This window comes from Parus major, chromosome 8 (genome assembly GCF_001522545.3).
Source record: "Parus major isolate Abel chromosome 8, Parus_major1.1, whole genome shotgun sequence".
Taxonomy (NCBI): Eukaryota; Metazoa; Chordata; class Aves; order Passeriformes; family Paridae; genus Parus; species Parus major.
The window spans coordinates 29704138-29720914 of record NC_031777.1 but is presented as its reverse complement, the minus strand read 5'-3'; the positions used below and the strand labels follow the sequence as shown (position 1 = coordinate 29720914).

The 16777-nt window shown below is 48.8% G+C and overlaps 1 protein-coding gene across 6 annotated transcripts in view; it reads right to left on the bottom strand.

Moving 5' to 3' along the window:
* DNAJC6 (DnaJ heat shock protein family (Hsp40) member C6) overlaps nucleotides 1-16777 on the bottom strand; it is a 42713-nt gene that overhangs the window by 13153 nt on the left and 12783 nt on the right. For all 6 annotated transcript variants that reach the window (XM_015636657.2, XM_015636656.2, XM_015636659.3 and 3 more), the window contains 6 exons: nucleotides 7643-7793; nucleotides 6857-6906; nucleotides 6612-6760; nucleotides 2950-3072; nucleotides 870-1003; nucleotides 140-334 (listed from right to left, as the gene is read on the bottom strand). In XM_015636657.2, the coding sequence (XP_015492143.1) occupies nucleotides 140-334; nucleotides 870-1003; nucleotides 2950-3072; nucleotides 6612-6760; nucleotides 6857-6906; nucleotides 7643-7793 (802 nt within the window). The remainder of the gene's footprint in view (nucleotides 1-139; nucleotides 335-869; nucleotides 1004-2949; nucleotides 3073-6611; nucleotides 6761-6856; nucleotides 6907-7642; nucleotides 7794-16777) is intronic.

Genomic DNA, 16777 nt, shown 5'->3' with positions numbered 1-16777 from the left:
CATTTATTTCAACCCCAGGCACTAACTCTCAGAGAACATCTCCATTAACCAGCAGCCAGGCCATGAGTGCAGCTCAGATATTCCACAGCAAAGTGGAAGTGGCTGCATGCAAGGGGGTCAGGGGCTCACAGGAACTCACTTCATCCTCTCATACTCCTGGGAAGTGGTGAGGATCCTGGTCTCTCCGCTGAGGATGTCGCAGAAGGGCCGGCAGCCGTTGCGCTGCTTGTTGAAGCAGGGGACGGGGCTGAGGGTCACTGACTTGATGGTGAGTGGTTTGCAGTGGGGGATGACAGGTTTGTCTGCTATTAGGTCACAAATGTATCCTATGTACCTGCAGGCAGAGAAAACCAGGCCTGAAATCTCCATTTCTTTCATTTCCTACCCAAAATCTGCCTCGAGATCCAGTGGATTTCAGAGGGCTGGGAGTGTTCCATGTGCTCCAACATCCCTGCAGCTGACACAGGAGAGGGATTCACCCTGTTAACCACAGCTTCAGCATGGGATGGTTGGGTTGGAAGGGCCTTCAGCAGCCAGCTAATCCCACCCTCTGCAAAGAGCAGATATTTATAATAATATAAAATAGCGGAGTAATTCAGATTGCAAGATCTGCAGGTGGCCTGCTCTCTGCTCAGAGCACGAGCAGCTTCCCAGCTCCATCTCAGAACTTGATTTTGTGATGGGAGTGATGCCCCAGCGAGGATCTCCAAAGAAAGAAATCCCACAGCTGCTCTGGGCAAGCTCTTCCAGCACCTGATCCCCAGTCATTTCTGGGATCTGAGCCCAGGGATCACAGCACATCTGCCAGCTCTTTGGGCAGCTTTGAGCACGAGGAACGGAGCTGGCAGTGCTGAGCCAGGCTACTGTACCTCCTGTGAGATGGCCACAGTACAATTCCAGGTCTCTTGGTGTTCAGCAGCTGCATGGCAGGGCCAGGATGAGAGAAGAGGTGACAGAAACAGAACATTGCACTGACCAGAACTGCTGAGGCTGCACGGCCGTCCTGCCAAGGAAAGGGACAGAGAGGAAAAACTGTATCAGAAAGATCCTTTAAATTCCAGCTGTCCACTCCTCCTGAATATAACTGAAGAATATATACCTCCTCCTGAATATATGAATATGTACTCCACAAAATATAATTTATCCAGAAAGGCTAGGATTGAGAACACAAGATGGGGAGGAATTTTGAGTTCTGTGTCATTTGTTCAACACCCAGGGCTTCAGTGAACAATCAAAGCTAAGATAAAATCCAGGGAGCAGCCAAAGCTGAGGGTGGTTTACACTTGTTTGGAAAGCCCACAAGAACATTTTGGCTGCAAATGTTGGTGTTTTGTGGCTGCTCCCCAGCTGTAATTTTATAATTATTTCAAATATAGGCCTGGAAGTGACCACAGGGGTCAGAGTGCACCCATCCTACAGCTGCAGTCAGTCCTCTAATTGAAATTTATCCTGGAAAAGGATAAACAAATAAAAAATCCAGGCTCCCTCACCCAAACACCTCCACAGCTCTGAGCTTACAGATTGCTCCTGATGGGGTTTTTTCAGGTGATTATGGGGGAAGGTTTGCTGAATCACATTGATAGATCAAGAATATAGGAAGAGCAGGAGAAAATCAATGTATTCCCAGCACCCTGGGTTCCTGATGTACACCTTCCACTATCCCAAATTGCTCCAAACCCCTTCAAACACTTCCAGGGATGGGCAATCCACAACTCCTCAAGCCTCACCACTCTTGCTCCTTGCAATTGTTATTTTTCAGGCACCTTTTAGGCATTCCAGCCATTTTCTGTAGGGTTTTCTGTACTGGAGCTGATCCAGGCCCCAGGAACCTGCTGACAGGAGCAGGCTGTTTGCTTTTCCCAAGTTTAGCCCCTGCCAGTTGTTTCTGACAAGATCTCTCAGGTTCATATCAACTAAGTGGGTTTCTGCAGCCTTGTTAGAAAGCATTGGGAAGGACTCCCTGTCCTTTATCCCATTATCCTGATATCCATTGCTCAAAGGACAGGAAAGGAATTGGATTTTTGAGTTGGACTTCCAGGATTGGAGGCATCAAGTGCATCCTTCTCTCTGTTTGAAGGGAATTTACGTGGCGGAGCCGCTGGCTGTGCTGTGCAAGGCAGAAATGGCAGGCTCACGTGGGAGCTGTGTGCAATTTGGGATCAGTCATTTCCTCCATTCCCCCTCAGTTTCTGCTGATCAGGGCTGACAGCCTCCTTGTTTAATTTAGGCTCCAGGAGCAAAGCAGAACTCTGCTTTTGGGCATTGCTGTCAATGTGAAAGGTTGGATGGAGTAAATGAGGAGTGATCCAGGATCGCAGCGCCCTCACACAGCACAGCACTGCCCAGTGCTGAATAATCCCTGGGGATTTTATCCCTCTGAGCAGAGGCAGCTGGGTCCTTCAGCCAGGCCTGACCACTCCTGACAGCAGGAGCCTTCAACAATCTCCATCTCACAGCTCAGAATTCCCAGCTCTGTGTTTTCTGCCCCATTTCCAGCCCTCTCCAGTCTAAAGGCTGCATTTCCTTTCATTCCTTAGATGAAAATGCAAATCACAGAATCACAGAATGGTTTGTGTTGGGAGGAACCTCAGAGCCCACCCAGAGCCACCACAGGGACAGCTCCCACTGTCCCAGGCTGCTCCAAACCCACCCAGCCTGGCCTTGGGCACTGCCAGGAATCCAGGGACAGCCCCAGCTGCTCTGGACACCCTGTGCAAGTCACAGCAAGCTGGGTGAAATTCAAACCTCTCTCCTAGAGAAGGATTTTTGACCTCTGTTGCTTTGCATTCCTGCTCTCACTCAGTGATCCTCTTCCAGCTGAGCTTTGGGTGATGATGTCCCTTCCTCTGGGTCAGTCCCACCCATCCTCACACACAGACTCCAGACACCCCACAGGCAGCGTGACCCGGACTCCCCAGCCCCAGGCTGGTGGCTGTGGGGTGCACTCACCATGCAGTGGATGACACAGACGTTTTTGGGGTTCTGCTGCAGCCAGTTGTGCATGTTCTTGCAGACAGCGTAGAGGTTGTGCAGGCTGGGCGCCTGCCGGACGGGCCAGCTACACTCGGACACCTGCAGGGATGGCACCAGCCACAAAAACAGCTTTGAACAAGCCCTGCTCTACAAATTGTCCCTGCCAAGAAATCTACTTGTCCTTTACAACCCAGAGTTACGTGTTGGAAGCCTACTCCACCTCTCCTTGTGCGTAACTCCGCGCCGTGCCTGCCGTGGGTTATGAGGAGGCAGACAGGAAAGCTTTCTCAATGAAATAACATCAGGCTGATGTGTTGATCCTGGCTGCACATTTTTCAGAATTTACATTTCACATCAGATTATCTGGGGGGGCTCTTTCACAATGCTCCAGTCTCACATTGATTTCTAAAGCCTTGGTACAAAGTGTCCCTAAAAACCGCTCTGATTTGCACAGGGCTCTGAGCATCTGTTGTTCTGAATTGTTCTGGGCCACAGGATTTCCAAGCCCTGTGTGACAGATATTAAACTGATGAAAGGGAAAGTTCTGTTAAAAAAATAAATAAAATAATAATAATCCAATCTGTGTAAGAATATTAATGTATGTGCCAGGAAAATGAATGGCTCCTTAGAGCTGAAACCCCACAAATCCTAAAGTGTGTCTGGTTCTTATTCCTCAGCCCTTGCAGTCCCAAGCAGCACATCAAATAGCCCTCGACAGACATTTCCCTTTCATCTGGTTTTAATTGAATTATGTTTTTTTTTTTTAAAAAAGGCATTTCTGGCCAGAAGAAATTTAAAAGAGAAATGTCCTGAGGCTTGTCCTCAGCTGAAGAATTGGTTCCCCCTCTCTCTCTCTCTCTCTCTCAGCTGACATTTGGCTGCTGCTTAATGGGAACAGGGGAGGAAGGAGATGATTTGCCCAGATGTTCTTAAACAGCCACATGATCCCCAGAACTGTTTCATCTCTCAGAGGAAGGAAATGCTCCAGGTTTTATAAAACTTGCACTCAAGGTTCTGTCTGACACCTGCACAACATCTTGGAGCAGAGACAGGCACTGGGATTCCAACCAGAGCCCTGCCAGGCTGTGCCGTGTCCAGCAGGGATCCCAAAGGCTCCCGTGGGATGCAGGGACAGACCAAGCTGGCAAATTCCAGCAAATGAGATATTTGTCTGATTGCTTTTTAGATCTGTGAATGTTTTGGTCTCTAGAATATCCTGCTGTGAGCAAATGTGGCTTTGTGTTGTAGAAGCCACTGAACAAATCAAACAGTGCTCAGAGTTTGGGGAGCAGGGAGTGACCATTCCCTATTTACCCTTCTCCTGTCTCCAGAGTTTGTTTCATTCCTTCTGTTGTACATCCTTGATTTTCCCTGTTAGAATTCCTACAGTGACCCTTCCCCTGACAATCTTCTGAGCAGACCTCCCTGCCACACATCTGGAAAAGCTATTATCACTTCTCTGGTAAATAATATACATTTCCCACCAGTCCATAATTACATATTTACATTGCCTCTAATTACACATCTGCCTGATGGTTTGCAATTAGGAAATTAAATGTGTGCTTGGTGTTTCTATCAAACAGAACCTCACCAGCACTCAGCACAGACAACCTTGGGGAAAAAGCAACTGGAATTCTCCAGCTCTGGGAATTCAGCACTTGTTTGGTTTTAGCAGCAGGGCAGCAACTGCCAGGAATGTGACCCGTGAGGGGCTTTGAAGTTTGGGTTTGTTTAGTGCTAGATTTGAGTTCTGTGTTTGGAAGCTGCTCTCAGGGCAACAGGAGCTCCTCTCCCTCTCCTCTCCCTCTCCCTCTCCTCTCCTCTCCTCTCCTCTCCTCTCCTCTCCTCTCCTCTCTCCTCTCTCCTCTCTCCTCTCTCCTCTCTCCTCTCCTCTCCCAGGGGTGGAAGGGACTTTAAAGACCATTTTGTTCCCACCCTGCCATCTCCCACCATCCCAGCGTGCTCCCAGCTCCATCCTTGCACACTCCCAGGTTTGGGACATCCACATCATCTCTGGAAAAGCTTTTCCAGTGGCTCAGCAGCCTCGCAGTCCCCTCTCCTGGGCACCTGGGGCTTGCTGAGCCCCTCACCCACAGCCAGGCAGGAAAATGGCCCAGCAGGACATGGATTCACCTCCCTCCTGCAGCACCACGCAGCACAGTGACCTACTTTGGTCTGAGGAGCAGAAAGTTTTAAAGAAAGCAGGAATTCCAAAGCTTTTCCTGCCAAAGAACAAGTGTGTATCGCAGTGCAGCCCCTCTGACATCCTCATCCCAGCAGAAAACTCACTGGGATTTCACCTCCTTCAGAGCCCTTTAGTATTTTCTGTAAGATATATAAAGCTCAGCCTGGGAATTATTTCATGTATTGTGTTGTTCACACTTCTTTCTCATAAAAAATACTTGGAATCAGGAATTCCCAGCCCATAAACTGAAAACACAATATTTTATTAAAATAATCAATATTTTTAAAAATATTTTAAAAACATTTTTTTCTTAAATTAATGCTTTTTTAAAAAACAAAATATTTTATTAAAAGATAGTTTTTTATTTTCTTCCTGTGTGAGTCAAGGCAATGGCTCCAAAGCACTGAGCTGTCCTTTGAGAGTGACATTTAAAGTCACTTGTTGAGGTGTTGGGCAGGGTGGGAGATAATTCCCAGGATTCAGGAATTATGGCCAGCTCACACAGCAACAGATCTTTAATGCTGGGCTTTCACAAGTAGACAAATCTTTCTCCACCCACAAACAGCATCAGTGACGCACCAAAATCAATCAAGACTGAGGATTCAGAGCTCTTAATATCTCTTAATTAGTCTTCCCTTCATTTACTCCTCTTTGAAGTCTGGTTGCTGATGGCCACAGAGAAATTTGCTTCAGGTGTCAGTGAGTGGTTTCTGGTGCTCAGAATTTCTGAAGATAAATTCACCTACACCTCAAATTAAAACTAAATTAGGCTTAGATTAGATTCATTTACCCTGACTGAGGGTTAAGTCTGGCAACTGCTGCTGCCTTTTTGGGTTGAAAGCACCAAAAAGCTAGAAATTAAAAAAAAAAACCCACAACACCAAAACACAGCACTCCCTTGTGGGAGAGGGAAAGAACAGGAAGTTTTTTGGAAAGATTAAATCTAATCTTGCATTTCAGCAGCAGCATTTGATAGAGATTTCCTCTAAAAGCCATTCATGAAGCAGAGCCTTGCAGTGCTCCTGATGCTGCTCTGCTTTTAGAGAGGGAAACTGGGCCAGGAGGTTCAGGTGCCTTTTTAAAGCCACAAGAGCCCCAATGTCCCTCACATCCCATTTCCATTCCATGCTTTTCCTGCCTGATTAAAACCCAACTGCAAGAAAATCATCTCCCTCCTTCTATTGGTAATTTCTTCCAAAGGCTTTTCATTTTATTCTTTCCCTTCAGCAGCTCCAACACTCTGTAGGAGATAAAACTCTGTTTTATTCTTTATTTCTCTGCAGCCCAGGCTCCTCACACCAACGTTATCCCTGAACTTTCCAGCTCTTTCATCCCTGTAAACCCACCCCAGCAGCTTAAAAACACCTCTAACTCCTAAAGCACCTTAAATTGTGGATACAGCAGGAGCTGCTGCCCCTTTCCCTAAGGAATTTCCCCCATGGAAGGCACTCACCCTGTTGTGGAACTTGGCACTGCGATAATATTTGGGTGACAAGTTGAACACGGTGTAGTGGTCAGGGTGCCTGGAGTCCAGGAACGTCCTGACATCCTCAATGTGGTTCCTAAATCCCAGCTCCACGCCTTCAGCAGGAAAAGACATCACTGGGAAAGCAAGGAGAGGTCAGGATGAGTGGGGCTTCATGGATTTGTGGGGTTTGGGATGTGACAGGCTGTATTTCTCCACGGAGCAGTGCTTACCTATGATCCTTGAGGTAATGTAGGAAATATCCAGCTCTCCCTTGGTGTAACTAAGAGACAAAGCAGGAGACAAAATTTAGGCACTTTAGCAGCACATTAGCACTGTTTGCCCAGAAAAAATCTACCTATCAAGCAAGGAAAAATCATCTTAAAATGAATTCTTAAGGTGCAGACAGTGACCCAGGCTCCCACTCACCACATGCAATTAACTGGATGCAAAACCTGCAAGAAAGGTCCCTTTCCCCTTTTGTCATTAATTTTCAGTGCCAGTTTCCAGGAGAAATCCCCAGCAGTTTGAATTTTGCAAATCCTTCAAAACCTCTGGAGTCTTGCATTAAATTTCTTTAAATTCTTGTAGCCCCCTGTCCCTTGGAGCAACAGGGGACAACACCAGGAGAGTCCCCAGAGCAAAGTCACCTCATTCCAAAGCTTCCATGCCAAGGTGGATTTAGGGATGGGGACACCAGCAAGCACAGCAAAGAGAGGCATCAACACCAGCAACAAAGCAAATATTCAGGTGGAGGTTCACTAGAAGGATCCCCCAGGGAATCCTCCAGGAATTGGAGAGCAGGTGCTCTGCTTTTCACAGGGATTTCCCAGATTTCAGGGTGCTGATGCTCACTGGGAAGTTTACATTGTTTTCCTTTGGTTTTCCCCCCTTCCTTGAGGCCAAGCCCCAATTATGAGACAGAACCAAAGAAATAATTTGGGTTTTTCCCCTCCTCCCTCAATCTGTGCTGGTTCAGTGGGACTCTCCTGCTTTTTCCTGCTTTGGGTGCACTGTACCTGGCAACAGACTGCATGACCTTGGAGGAGGTGTCCTTCAGGGTGTCCTTCAGGTTGTCCTTCAGGTTGCTGAAGAGCCTCCCTGCTCCTCCTTTCACCATGTCCAGCAGGCCTCCCCCGTAGCTGGGCTCCATGTCTGGTGACGAGGCACCTTCAACGCAACGAAAGCAAAGCCAACATCACCGCTTTGGAACAAACCCCCAGCACCCCTCTGCTCTGTCCACCCCAAACACATCCCCTCGCTGGAGACAGGAGTGAGCTGAGACTTGTCCAGGTCTGGCCCCTCGCTTTGGGAAGGATGTTGAGATGCTTGAAAGTGTCCAGAGGAGGCAGCGAGGCTGGTGAAGGGTCTGGAACCCCTGTGAAGAACGGCTGAGGGAGCTGGGGGTGTTCAGCCTGGAGAAAAGGAGACTCAGGGGTGACCTCATTGCTCTCCACAGCTCCTGAAAGGAGGTTTTGGGCAGCTGGGGTCGGGCTCCTTCTCCAGGCACTGACAGAACGAGAGGACACAGCCTCGAGCTGCACCATGGAAATACAGATTGGATATCAGGGAAAAGATTCTCATGGATAGAATAATAAAGCACTGGAATGTTCTGCCTGGGGAGGTGGTGGAGTCACCATCCCTGGATGTGTTTATGGAAAGATCTGGATGTGGCACTGGGTGCCATGGTCTGGCTGTGGTGTCAGGACTGGGTTGGACTCGATGATCTTGGAGGTCTCTTCCAACCCTGGTGATTCTGCTGCTGTTGTTTCTTTGTGTGGAATAGTTGAATTTTTATTGCACATCATTTTCAGATGGTTTTGGAAGGTTTGGATTGAATTGGCTAGCAGTGCAGTGAAATGTAGTTCATTAAGCAATGATTAAATGACAATGGTTAGTGTGTGTGGCTATTAAACTTTGCTCTTTTTAGATAGTTTACATTTTTTCTTTACGGATCCTTATGGGGTAGCCTTTTTATTTTGTAGGTGCAAACTGTTTCCTTGTAAGAATAGATCATTATGCAAACTGATTGTTGTAATTCTTTTCTTTTGGGAGTTTAACAGGCTAGCTTAGCTAGAGTAGCAAGGCCTAATTTTACAAGGCCTTTCTTTTATAAGGTTTTTACTTGCAAGTAACAGCCATGAGCGTGAGGAAAAGTGGTTTTCCTCCTCAAAGCCATGATTTTCCAGGGATGAGGGATGGCTCATTCCTGCCAGCTGGGCTCACAACTCTCAGCACTGTGTGTAGATTGAATGTTCAGTCTCAGCACAGCGAGGACAACACGGGAAAAGATCTAAACTGGGGGTTGGAACTGAACATCAGCCAGGTGTGCCCAGGTGTGCCCAGGTGTGCCCAGGTGTGCCCAGGTGTGCCAAGAGGCTGGTGGCACCTGGGCTGTGGCAGGAATTGGGTGGCAGCAGGAGCAGGGAAGGGATTCTCCCCATGCTGGGCTCTCAAGGGCTGTGGTCAGTTCTGAGCCACTCAGGACAAGAAGGACACAGAGGGGTTGGAGCATGTCAGNGCTCCCAGTGCCAGAGGGCAGGGCTGGATGGGATCTTGGGATTGCAGGAATTGTTCCCTGGCAGGGTGGGCAGGCCCTGGGATAGAATTCCCAGAGCAGCTGGGGCTGTCCCTGGATCCCTGGCAGTGCCCAAGGCCAGGCTGGATGGGTTTGGAGCAGCCTGGGACAGTGGGAGCTGTCCCTGCCATGGCTGGGAATGGCTGGGCTTTAAGGTCCTTTCCATCCCAAACCATTCCAGGATTCTGTTCAGGATTCAGAGAGTCCCTTGGAGCCCCTCTGTGCCAGCTCCCTGCCATCCATGAGGAGCTCCTGCCTTCCAGCACAACCCTGTGCTTCTGCTTCCAGGCTTTTGCTTCTTTTCTCTTTTCACTCCAAGCAACGCCAGCCCCCAAAAAAATATTAAGCCAATAATCAGAAGCACTTGGGAGTTCAAGCAAAGCTGCAACCACTGATTATTTTCCTTGCAGGAAGGTGTTTATGGGGCTGTAAATCTGCATTAAGAGAGGATGCTTGAGGATCCAATACTTCGCATTAGTTTAAGGAAATTAATAGAAAAACCAAACAGGAGCTCAATTCCTCAGCTCATGGGAGCTGGTGACAGCAAACACAGCCCCGTTAGTGAAACCAGCAGCAATTTGCCCCAAAATTGCCAGTGCTTTGCCTTCAGCACAAATCCTCACCCATCCAATGTGGAATTGCTCACTAGGAACCCACACACTAATATTCCACAGAGCAATGGGCATTTTCCTACACCCAGGTGCAGAAGAAATCCAGTATGAGGGGAAAGAAGAGAAAGGTTTAATTGTTCAGCTTTTTAGCTTCATTGGAAATGGTCTTTACCTGCACCCAGAGATGTGGCAGCAGGAGCAGGGCCCCGCCTGTCCCAGTCCCCCAGCCCTGGGGGCACTTTTGGGACGCTATGACAAGGACATGGAGGGGCTGGAGCATGTCCAGGGAAGGGAAAAGGGCTGAGGAAGGGTTTGGAGCAGCAGAGGGAGCTGGGAAGGGGCTGGAGAATCCCTGAGGGAGCTGGGAAAGGGCTGGAGAATCCCTGAGGGAGCTGGGAAGGGGCTGGAGAATCCCTGAGGGAGCTGGGAAGGGGCTGGAGAATCCCTGAGGGAGCTGGGAAAGCTCAGCCTGGAGCAAAGGAGGCTCAGGGGAATTTTCTGGCTCTGCACAAGTCCCTGGCAGGAGGGGACAGCCGGGGGGATTTGGGATCTGCTCCCAGGAACAGGGACAGGAGGAGAGGGAACGGCCCCAGGCTGGGCCAGGGGAGCTCAGGGTGGGCAGCAGCAGGAATTTCCCCATGGAAAGGGGGGTCAGACACTGGCACTGCCCAGGGAGGGTTGGATCCCCATCCCTGGAGGTGTCCATGCCTTCATGACTGACAAGGTGAGGATCAGGCACAGCTCAATGGTCTGGGAGGGCTTTTCCAACTGACTTAATTCTGAGATTCCGTGATCTTTAAGGTCCCTTCCAACCAAAGCCATTCCATGGTTCTAAGCTCCCTCACCTCTCAGCCCAGCTCAAGGCAAGATCAGCTCTTCAGCATCCAGCAGATTTCCTTCTCACAGCTCCTCAGGAGTGAGGAAAAGACTCTCCCTTCCCCCTGGGACATCCCTCACAGGGATTTCCCCTTCAGGAAAACCCTCCCAGCTGCCATGGGATGTCCAACCCAAACTGTTCTGCGATTCCATGATAAAATGATAATTTAACTGCAAATGCACCCCCCATGCTGAGCTATCCATAAATCTGGAGATTCCTTTGGGAAAGTGATGCTCCTCTGATCCACAAGCACACAAGATACCTCCTCGAGGCACAGGAATATTCCTATTGCCAAACTTTCTGTGGGTATGATTTTAAAAGGAAAAATTAAAAAAGAAAAAAGAAAGAAAGAAAAAAGAGAAAGGAGAAAATTAAAGAAGTTTGTTGGCTTCCAAGCATGGAATCAGTGTTTGATCTCCCCTCAAAAATTTTGTTTTCATGTTATTCTGTGCTGGATGAGCCAGGGGTGGAAGGAGGACATGTTCAAAAGGGACTTTTGGTTCTGCAGGTCAGCTTTTAAAGGAAAGGAAGGCAGGAAAGTGGTACCTTGGAACAGGGTAAAAAGGACAAAGGATCAGAGGTTCAACAGCACTGGGCAAAATCTTACAGCTGGAAATGCTGTAGGAGAGCAACAGAAGGGCTCTGAGAGTATGGAAAACTTAAAATCTTCAGAAATCAATCTGAAGATTTAAAAAGTGGAGAGGAGAAACAGAGAACGAGACTTTCACTGGATTTCTAAGAGAAGCAGCAGGAATCAATTCCAGGTTTCCTGTGTCCCCTAAGGCAGAGAATCAGAAAGGATGGAAGAGGAAGAAACGGCTTCCAGTGCCAGAGGGCAGGGCTGGATGGGATACTGGGCAGGAATTGTTCCCTGGCAGGGTGGGCAGGCCCTGGGATGGAATTCCCAGAGCAGCTGGGGCTCCCTGGAAGTGTCCAAGGCCAGGTTGGAGCATTCTGTGTTCAGAATAAACCTGCAGCAGTCACCAACCACAGCATCACCAGGCTGGGAGAAACCTCCACGACCATCGAGTCCAACCCCTCAACTAAACCACAGCACTGAGCGCCACATCCAATCCTTTTCAAACACATCCAGGGATGGTGACCCCACCACCTCCCTGGGCAGACAATTCCAGTACTTTATCACTCTTTTTCCTAATATCCAACCTCAATTTCCCTCGGTGCAGCTTGAGGCTGTCTCCTCTTGTTCAGCCACTTGCTGCCTGGAAAAAGGACACTGACCCCAGCTGTCCACAACCTCCTTTCAGGGAGATGCAGAGAGTGAAAAGGGAAAAGCAAATACAGCAGCAAGCTGCTGCACCTCCTTCCAAAAGCCAGACATGTCAGGTAGGAGCGTTCCTGCCCTGCTCCACCCTCAGCAGTGAGATTTCAGCTGAAGGAGCCCCTGCTGGCAGCACCAGCCTGCTGGTGAACAGGATGGGAGCTGGAGAAGTGTGGAAATCTTAATTAAAGCACTGAAGTGCTAATTTTACAGAGGATCAGGAGAAGGATGTGCAGGAGAAGTTCTCCTCCCAAGGCAGAGAGAGCTTTGGAAGAGAACAGTGACCTGGGGGAGCTCAGAGGGATGTGCTGAGGGTGGCAGAACCAACGATGTCTGGATTAGGCAGGCCAGGAAACCCATTCCTACCCAGGGAAAGAAACCACAAATCCAGAAGGGAAATGCCCCCTCCTGCATTGCCACGAGCAGTGTTTGTGCTTATTCTCAAAAACAAAGACATTTACAGCAATCCTGCTTTAAATCTGGGGGTTTGGAGGCAGAAATGGGTGGATGGAACAGGTGTGACCTCAAGTGACGGTGACATTTCAGCCACAGAGCTCTCCCAGAGTGACCAGCAACAGAGGGTCACACCCTGCCACCAGCTGAGGGAGGTGCTGGCTGCTGGAATTACAGATTTGGAAGATTTTCCTGCAAAAATCTGCACTGGTGGAGGCCTCGTCTGCCTGGGGAAGTCCCTGAGCAGCTCCCCCAGACAAGCCACAAACCCTCCCAACCACAGGGCCTGAATTCCAGCTCTCCAGAGAGCCCAGGGGGAAAGCAGCTGGCATTTAAAAGACATTTAAGACCCTGCCAGTCAGAATATTTATGCTGATGAAGCAGCTCTGAGCCTGAGAGAGAAGAGGTGGAAGGAAGACGCCTGAAAATCGAGGCTCGGCAGAGAAGTGCTGCCTTTCCCAGGTTGCTCAGGAGTGAACAGACCCTTTTTGCCTGGGAAGGGCAGACAAAAAACAGACATTAAACCATAGGAAAGGAAGCAAGTTTCCCTCAGGCTGCCCAGATTTTGTGTGACAGGATCTTTAGTGTCAGATGAGGGGTTTTTTTTTGCTCAGGGAGCTGCTGCCTGTGCTTTTGTTAGGGGTGGAGTGAGGAAATATCAAAATATTCCCTGTTCCTCGTCATGGAATCACAGAATGGTTTGGGATCTGAAAGAGCATCTCATTCCAGCTCCCCATTCCACACAGAAAAGCATTAAAGCTTCATCTCCCACCTTCCTAAAAAATAAAATCAAATCCCCTCTGAATTCTCTTCCAATGGTACCACAAGAGCCTGGCACTACAATGGATAAAAATTTGTTTGTTCCTGTGTTTGTGTCCCAAATTCCCCATTTCTAGATGGTTTCATCTGCTTTTTGCAGCCTTCCTCCTCCCCACAAAGTATTTTGTGAGGGGAAAGAAGGGGTTTTGCTTGTTTTAGCCCCTAAAATAAAGGAGGAGGCTGCCCTGTGGCTGGGCAGAAACGCCCTTTTAAAGTTCCCCACACTGAAAGGAGCCGAGCTGCTGTTGTTGTGGCTCCAGCAACAAAGCCTGGATTGTTTTTAAAGAACACTCAGCAAAAAAAAAAGCTGTTTTTTGTGCCTCTCCCCCCCAGCAGCCAGCGGAGGAGCAGCACAGCTCACGTTCCCCACTGCCAGCAAAGCCTGCCTCGTGTGGGACGTGCTTCCCTACCAGCCTCCAGCGAGGAAAGCCAGGCTGCTACAACTCCAGGGTCATCCTGATGGGCTTTCCTTCGGCTTGGAAGTGGCTGGAGGAGCAGCCCTGGAGCAGAAATTACTCCAATGAGAGGGCTGGAGCATCCTTGAAAGGGTTTATGGTGGATGGAGGGGTGTTGGGACCCACCCAGGCAGAGCAGAGAATCCACATCCCTGGGTACCCTCAGCATTCCCAGCTCCTGCTGTTCCCCACATTCCATCTTGCAGAGGATTCCAAGGAGGGATTGAACCGTGCCTGGCCAGGAGCTCCTCAAAGCAAATCTCTGCACCCAGGGAGAATCAAGAGTGGAGAGCTCTGAGGGCCTGGGCTTGGAACATCCTGGACTGGTGGAATGTCCCTGCCCATGGGACTGAGATGGGCTTTAAACCCCCCCCCACCCCAAATCACCCGTGAGTCTCTGCTTCTGATTATGTTTTAAGGGCACAAAATCACATCCTGAGACCCAAACATCTGCAGAGCTGAGCTTTACCACATTTAAACCAAGACTAAAGCATCGGTGCTGTTACAAGCACTGGCACCCTGTCCTGGATCAGACACAGCCCAAGTGGCAGAACGACATCAATGTTTTAACAGTCACTGGGTGATGGTTTGGGAGAGAAATCACCACCAGCACGGGCAACTAAAACAGTGATTTTCCCATGGAAAACCTGCAGAAGGTACTTGGGAACTTCCTCAGACTCACAGACCCTGAACACTGATTATTTTTTACCTAATTTTTGCCACCAGTCCCATCTGTCGCCTCCTCCTCCTCCACTGTCCCAGATTCCTGGTAGAGTCAGGTTCCTTATGAGGCTGAGCACGGATATCTTGAAGTGTTATTCCATAAAAATAAGAAACAAAGCATGTGCAGAGCAGAGCTGCAGGACAGCAGCAGCAGAAGGGGCTCTGATCATTTGATAGAACCAGTGCTGAGACCCTCAAACCCAAATTTCACTCATCCTGACACTTCCACCATCCCAGGCTGCTCCAAGCTCCATCCTGGGACAATTCCAGGGGTGCAGGGGCAGCCACAGCTCATCTGGGAATTCTATTCCAGGGTCTCCCCACTTTGCAGGGAGGAATTCCTTCCCAATATCCCACCTAACCCTGCCCTCTGGGATATTCCAGATATTCCCCCTTCTCCTGTCACTCCAGGCCCTCATCCAAAGAGTAAAGCCAGAACATTTTACTCCTCAGCAGACAATCATGAGGCACAGAAACATCTCCAGCATCAAGGTTTCTTCAACAATTTATTCAAGCAGGGAGTTGTTGCTTATGAGATTCTTATTTGGGTTTTCTTTTTAACTGCAGCCTTCCAGCAAGGAGCTGCTGCTGCCCCATCCAGGCCTGGAAAAGATGGAAAATGCCTCAAAACAGGGGAGCTTTAGGTTGGATATTGGGAAAATTTCTTCCCCAAAAGTGTTGTCCAGGCCTGGCAAAGACATCCCTGGAAGGATTTAAAAGCCAGGTGGATGAGGCACTTGGGGAGATGAAGGACTGGATGGCCTGAGAGGGCTTTTCCATAAAATTCATATAATAAAATTCATATAATAAAATTCATAAAATAAAATGAGCAATTCCATAATTCTGACCTCCTGTTGGAAGCACTCAGAGCCTCTAGTAGCAAAATTCAGAGTAGAGAAGCTCAAGAACCTCTTTTTGTGTTTTGCTGGGATAAAATTCCAGAGCTAACACTGCATGAGCCCAAGGCTTTTTATCCAAAGGTTCATTTGAGGCTGCTCATGGAAAGTTGAATGAATGAATGTCAGCTTCATGGGAAGTTGAAGAATTAAGGTATTTCTGCTTTTGCTTGAGAAATGGAAACTAAGGAATGCAGCTTGCACCAAAAACATGGAGGATTTCCACAAAGAGGGGGTTTTACTCCATTGTTTTAGCAGAATAGGAATATTGAGAAGGGAGGGAGGGAATTAGCACCCAGAACCCGCCTCATTTGTTTAATTTGTTAAAATTTTCCCCTCACAAAACTCATCCTGCAGGCAAGGCCCAACCCCGAGCCACCAGCACGGAGCACGAAATCTGTCTTTGAACTTGATCGACATTCTCTCTGCTTCTCCTCCCTGTCAAAACAACTAAAAAAAGACAAGACTCCTGCCAACACCAAATCATTCAAGTGTCCAAAACACACCAACCAAACAAAGGAGTCATTAAACAGAACCTCCCCGTTTGAAAACGCAGCGAGCGGGGAACACAGGACAACATTGTCAGGCCAGGCCTTTGTCCCCGTGCCAGTGACATGGAGATGTCTCTCTTCTGACTCAGTGAAAAGGAATCACCAGAGCACAAGAAGTTGTGTTTGTGAGTGTAAAACAGTTCAAGAAATCTCAATTTCACCGGTTTTGTGGTTTCTTTTGGATGTTTTTCCTTCATGGGTACCCCGCCTGAGGAAGCACAGAGCACAAGTCTATGCCCCAACTGTTGAAAAGCTCTTTTCTATCTTATCTAGATTATAAACACCACAAAATAGCATAGAAAGGGGTTTTTTTTCCTTTCATAACAACTATCCTTGCTGTTACTTTTGCATCTTATTTCCTAGAACCTCTTCTTTCAACGCTCAGCCAGCTGCTAAGAAAGCAGAATTGAATGCCACAGCAAAAACCCAAATCAATTGGCTTCTTCCCTGCCTGGTTCTCATCTGGTGAGCACTTGCAGCAACTTAAAAAGGAAGAGACAGAAGCAGCTCTGAGTAGATACTCCTTTGGAATCTGGTTTTTGAACTCGTGGTGTTTCGTGTCCTGGGAGGTTCAGCTCAGGTCTCTCTTTGAACCTCCCTTCATCCATTTCCAAACCTCCATGCCAAGTCCAGGGTGTTTGCGGGAGGAGCCGGCTGGTAACAGGAGCACAGAGACTGGAGCTGTGTGCTGTGATCCTGCACAGAAATTCCTGGGACAGGGATCTCCCATCCCTGTGCCTGGCACAGTCCAGAGGAGCCCCTGGAGCTGCTCCAGGGCTGGAGCCCCTCTGGAGCCAGGCTGGGAGAGCTGGGGGTGCTCACCTGGAGAGGAGAAGCTCCAGGGAGAGCTCAGAGCCCCTTGCAGGGCCTGAAGGGGCTCCAGGAGAGCTGGAGAGGGACTGGGGACAAGGG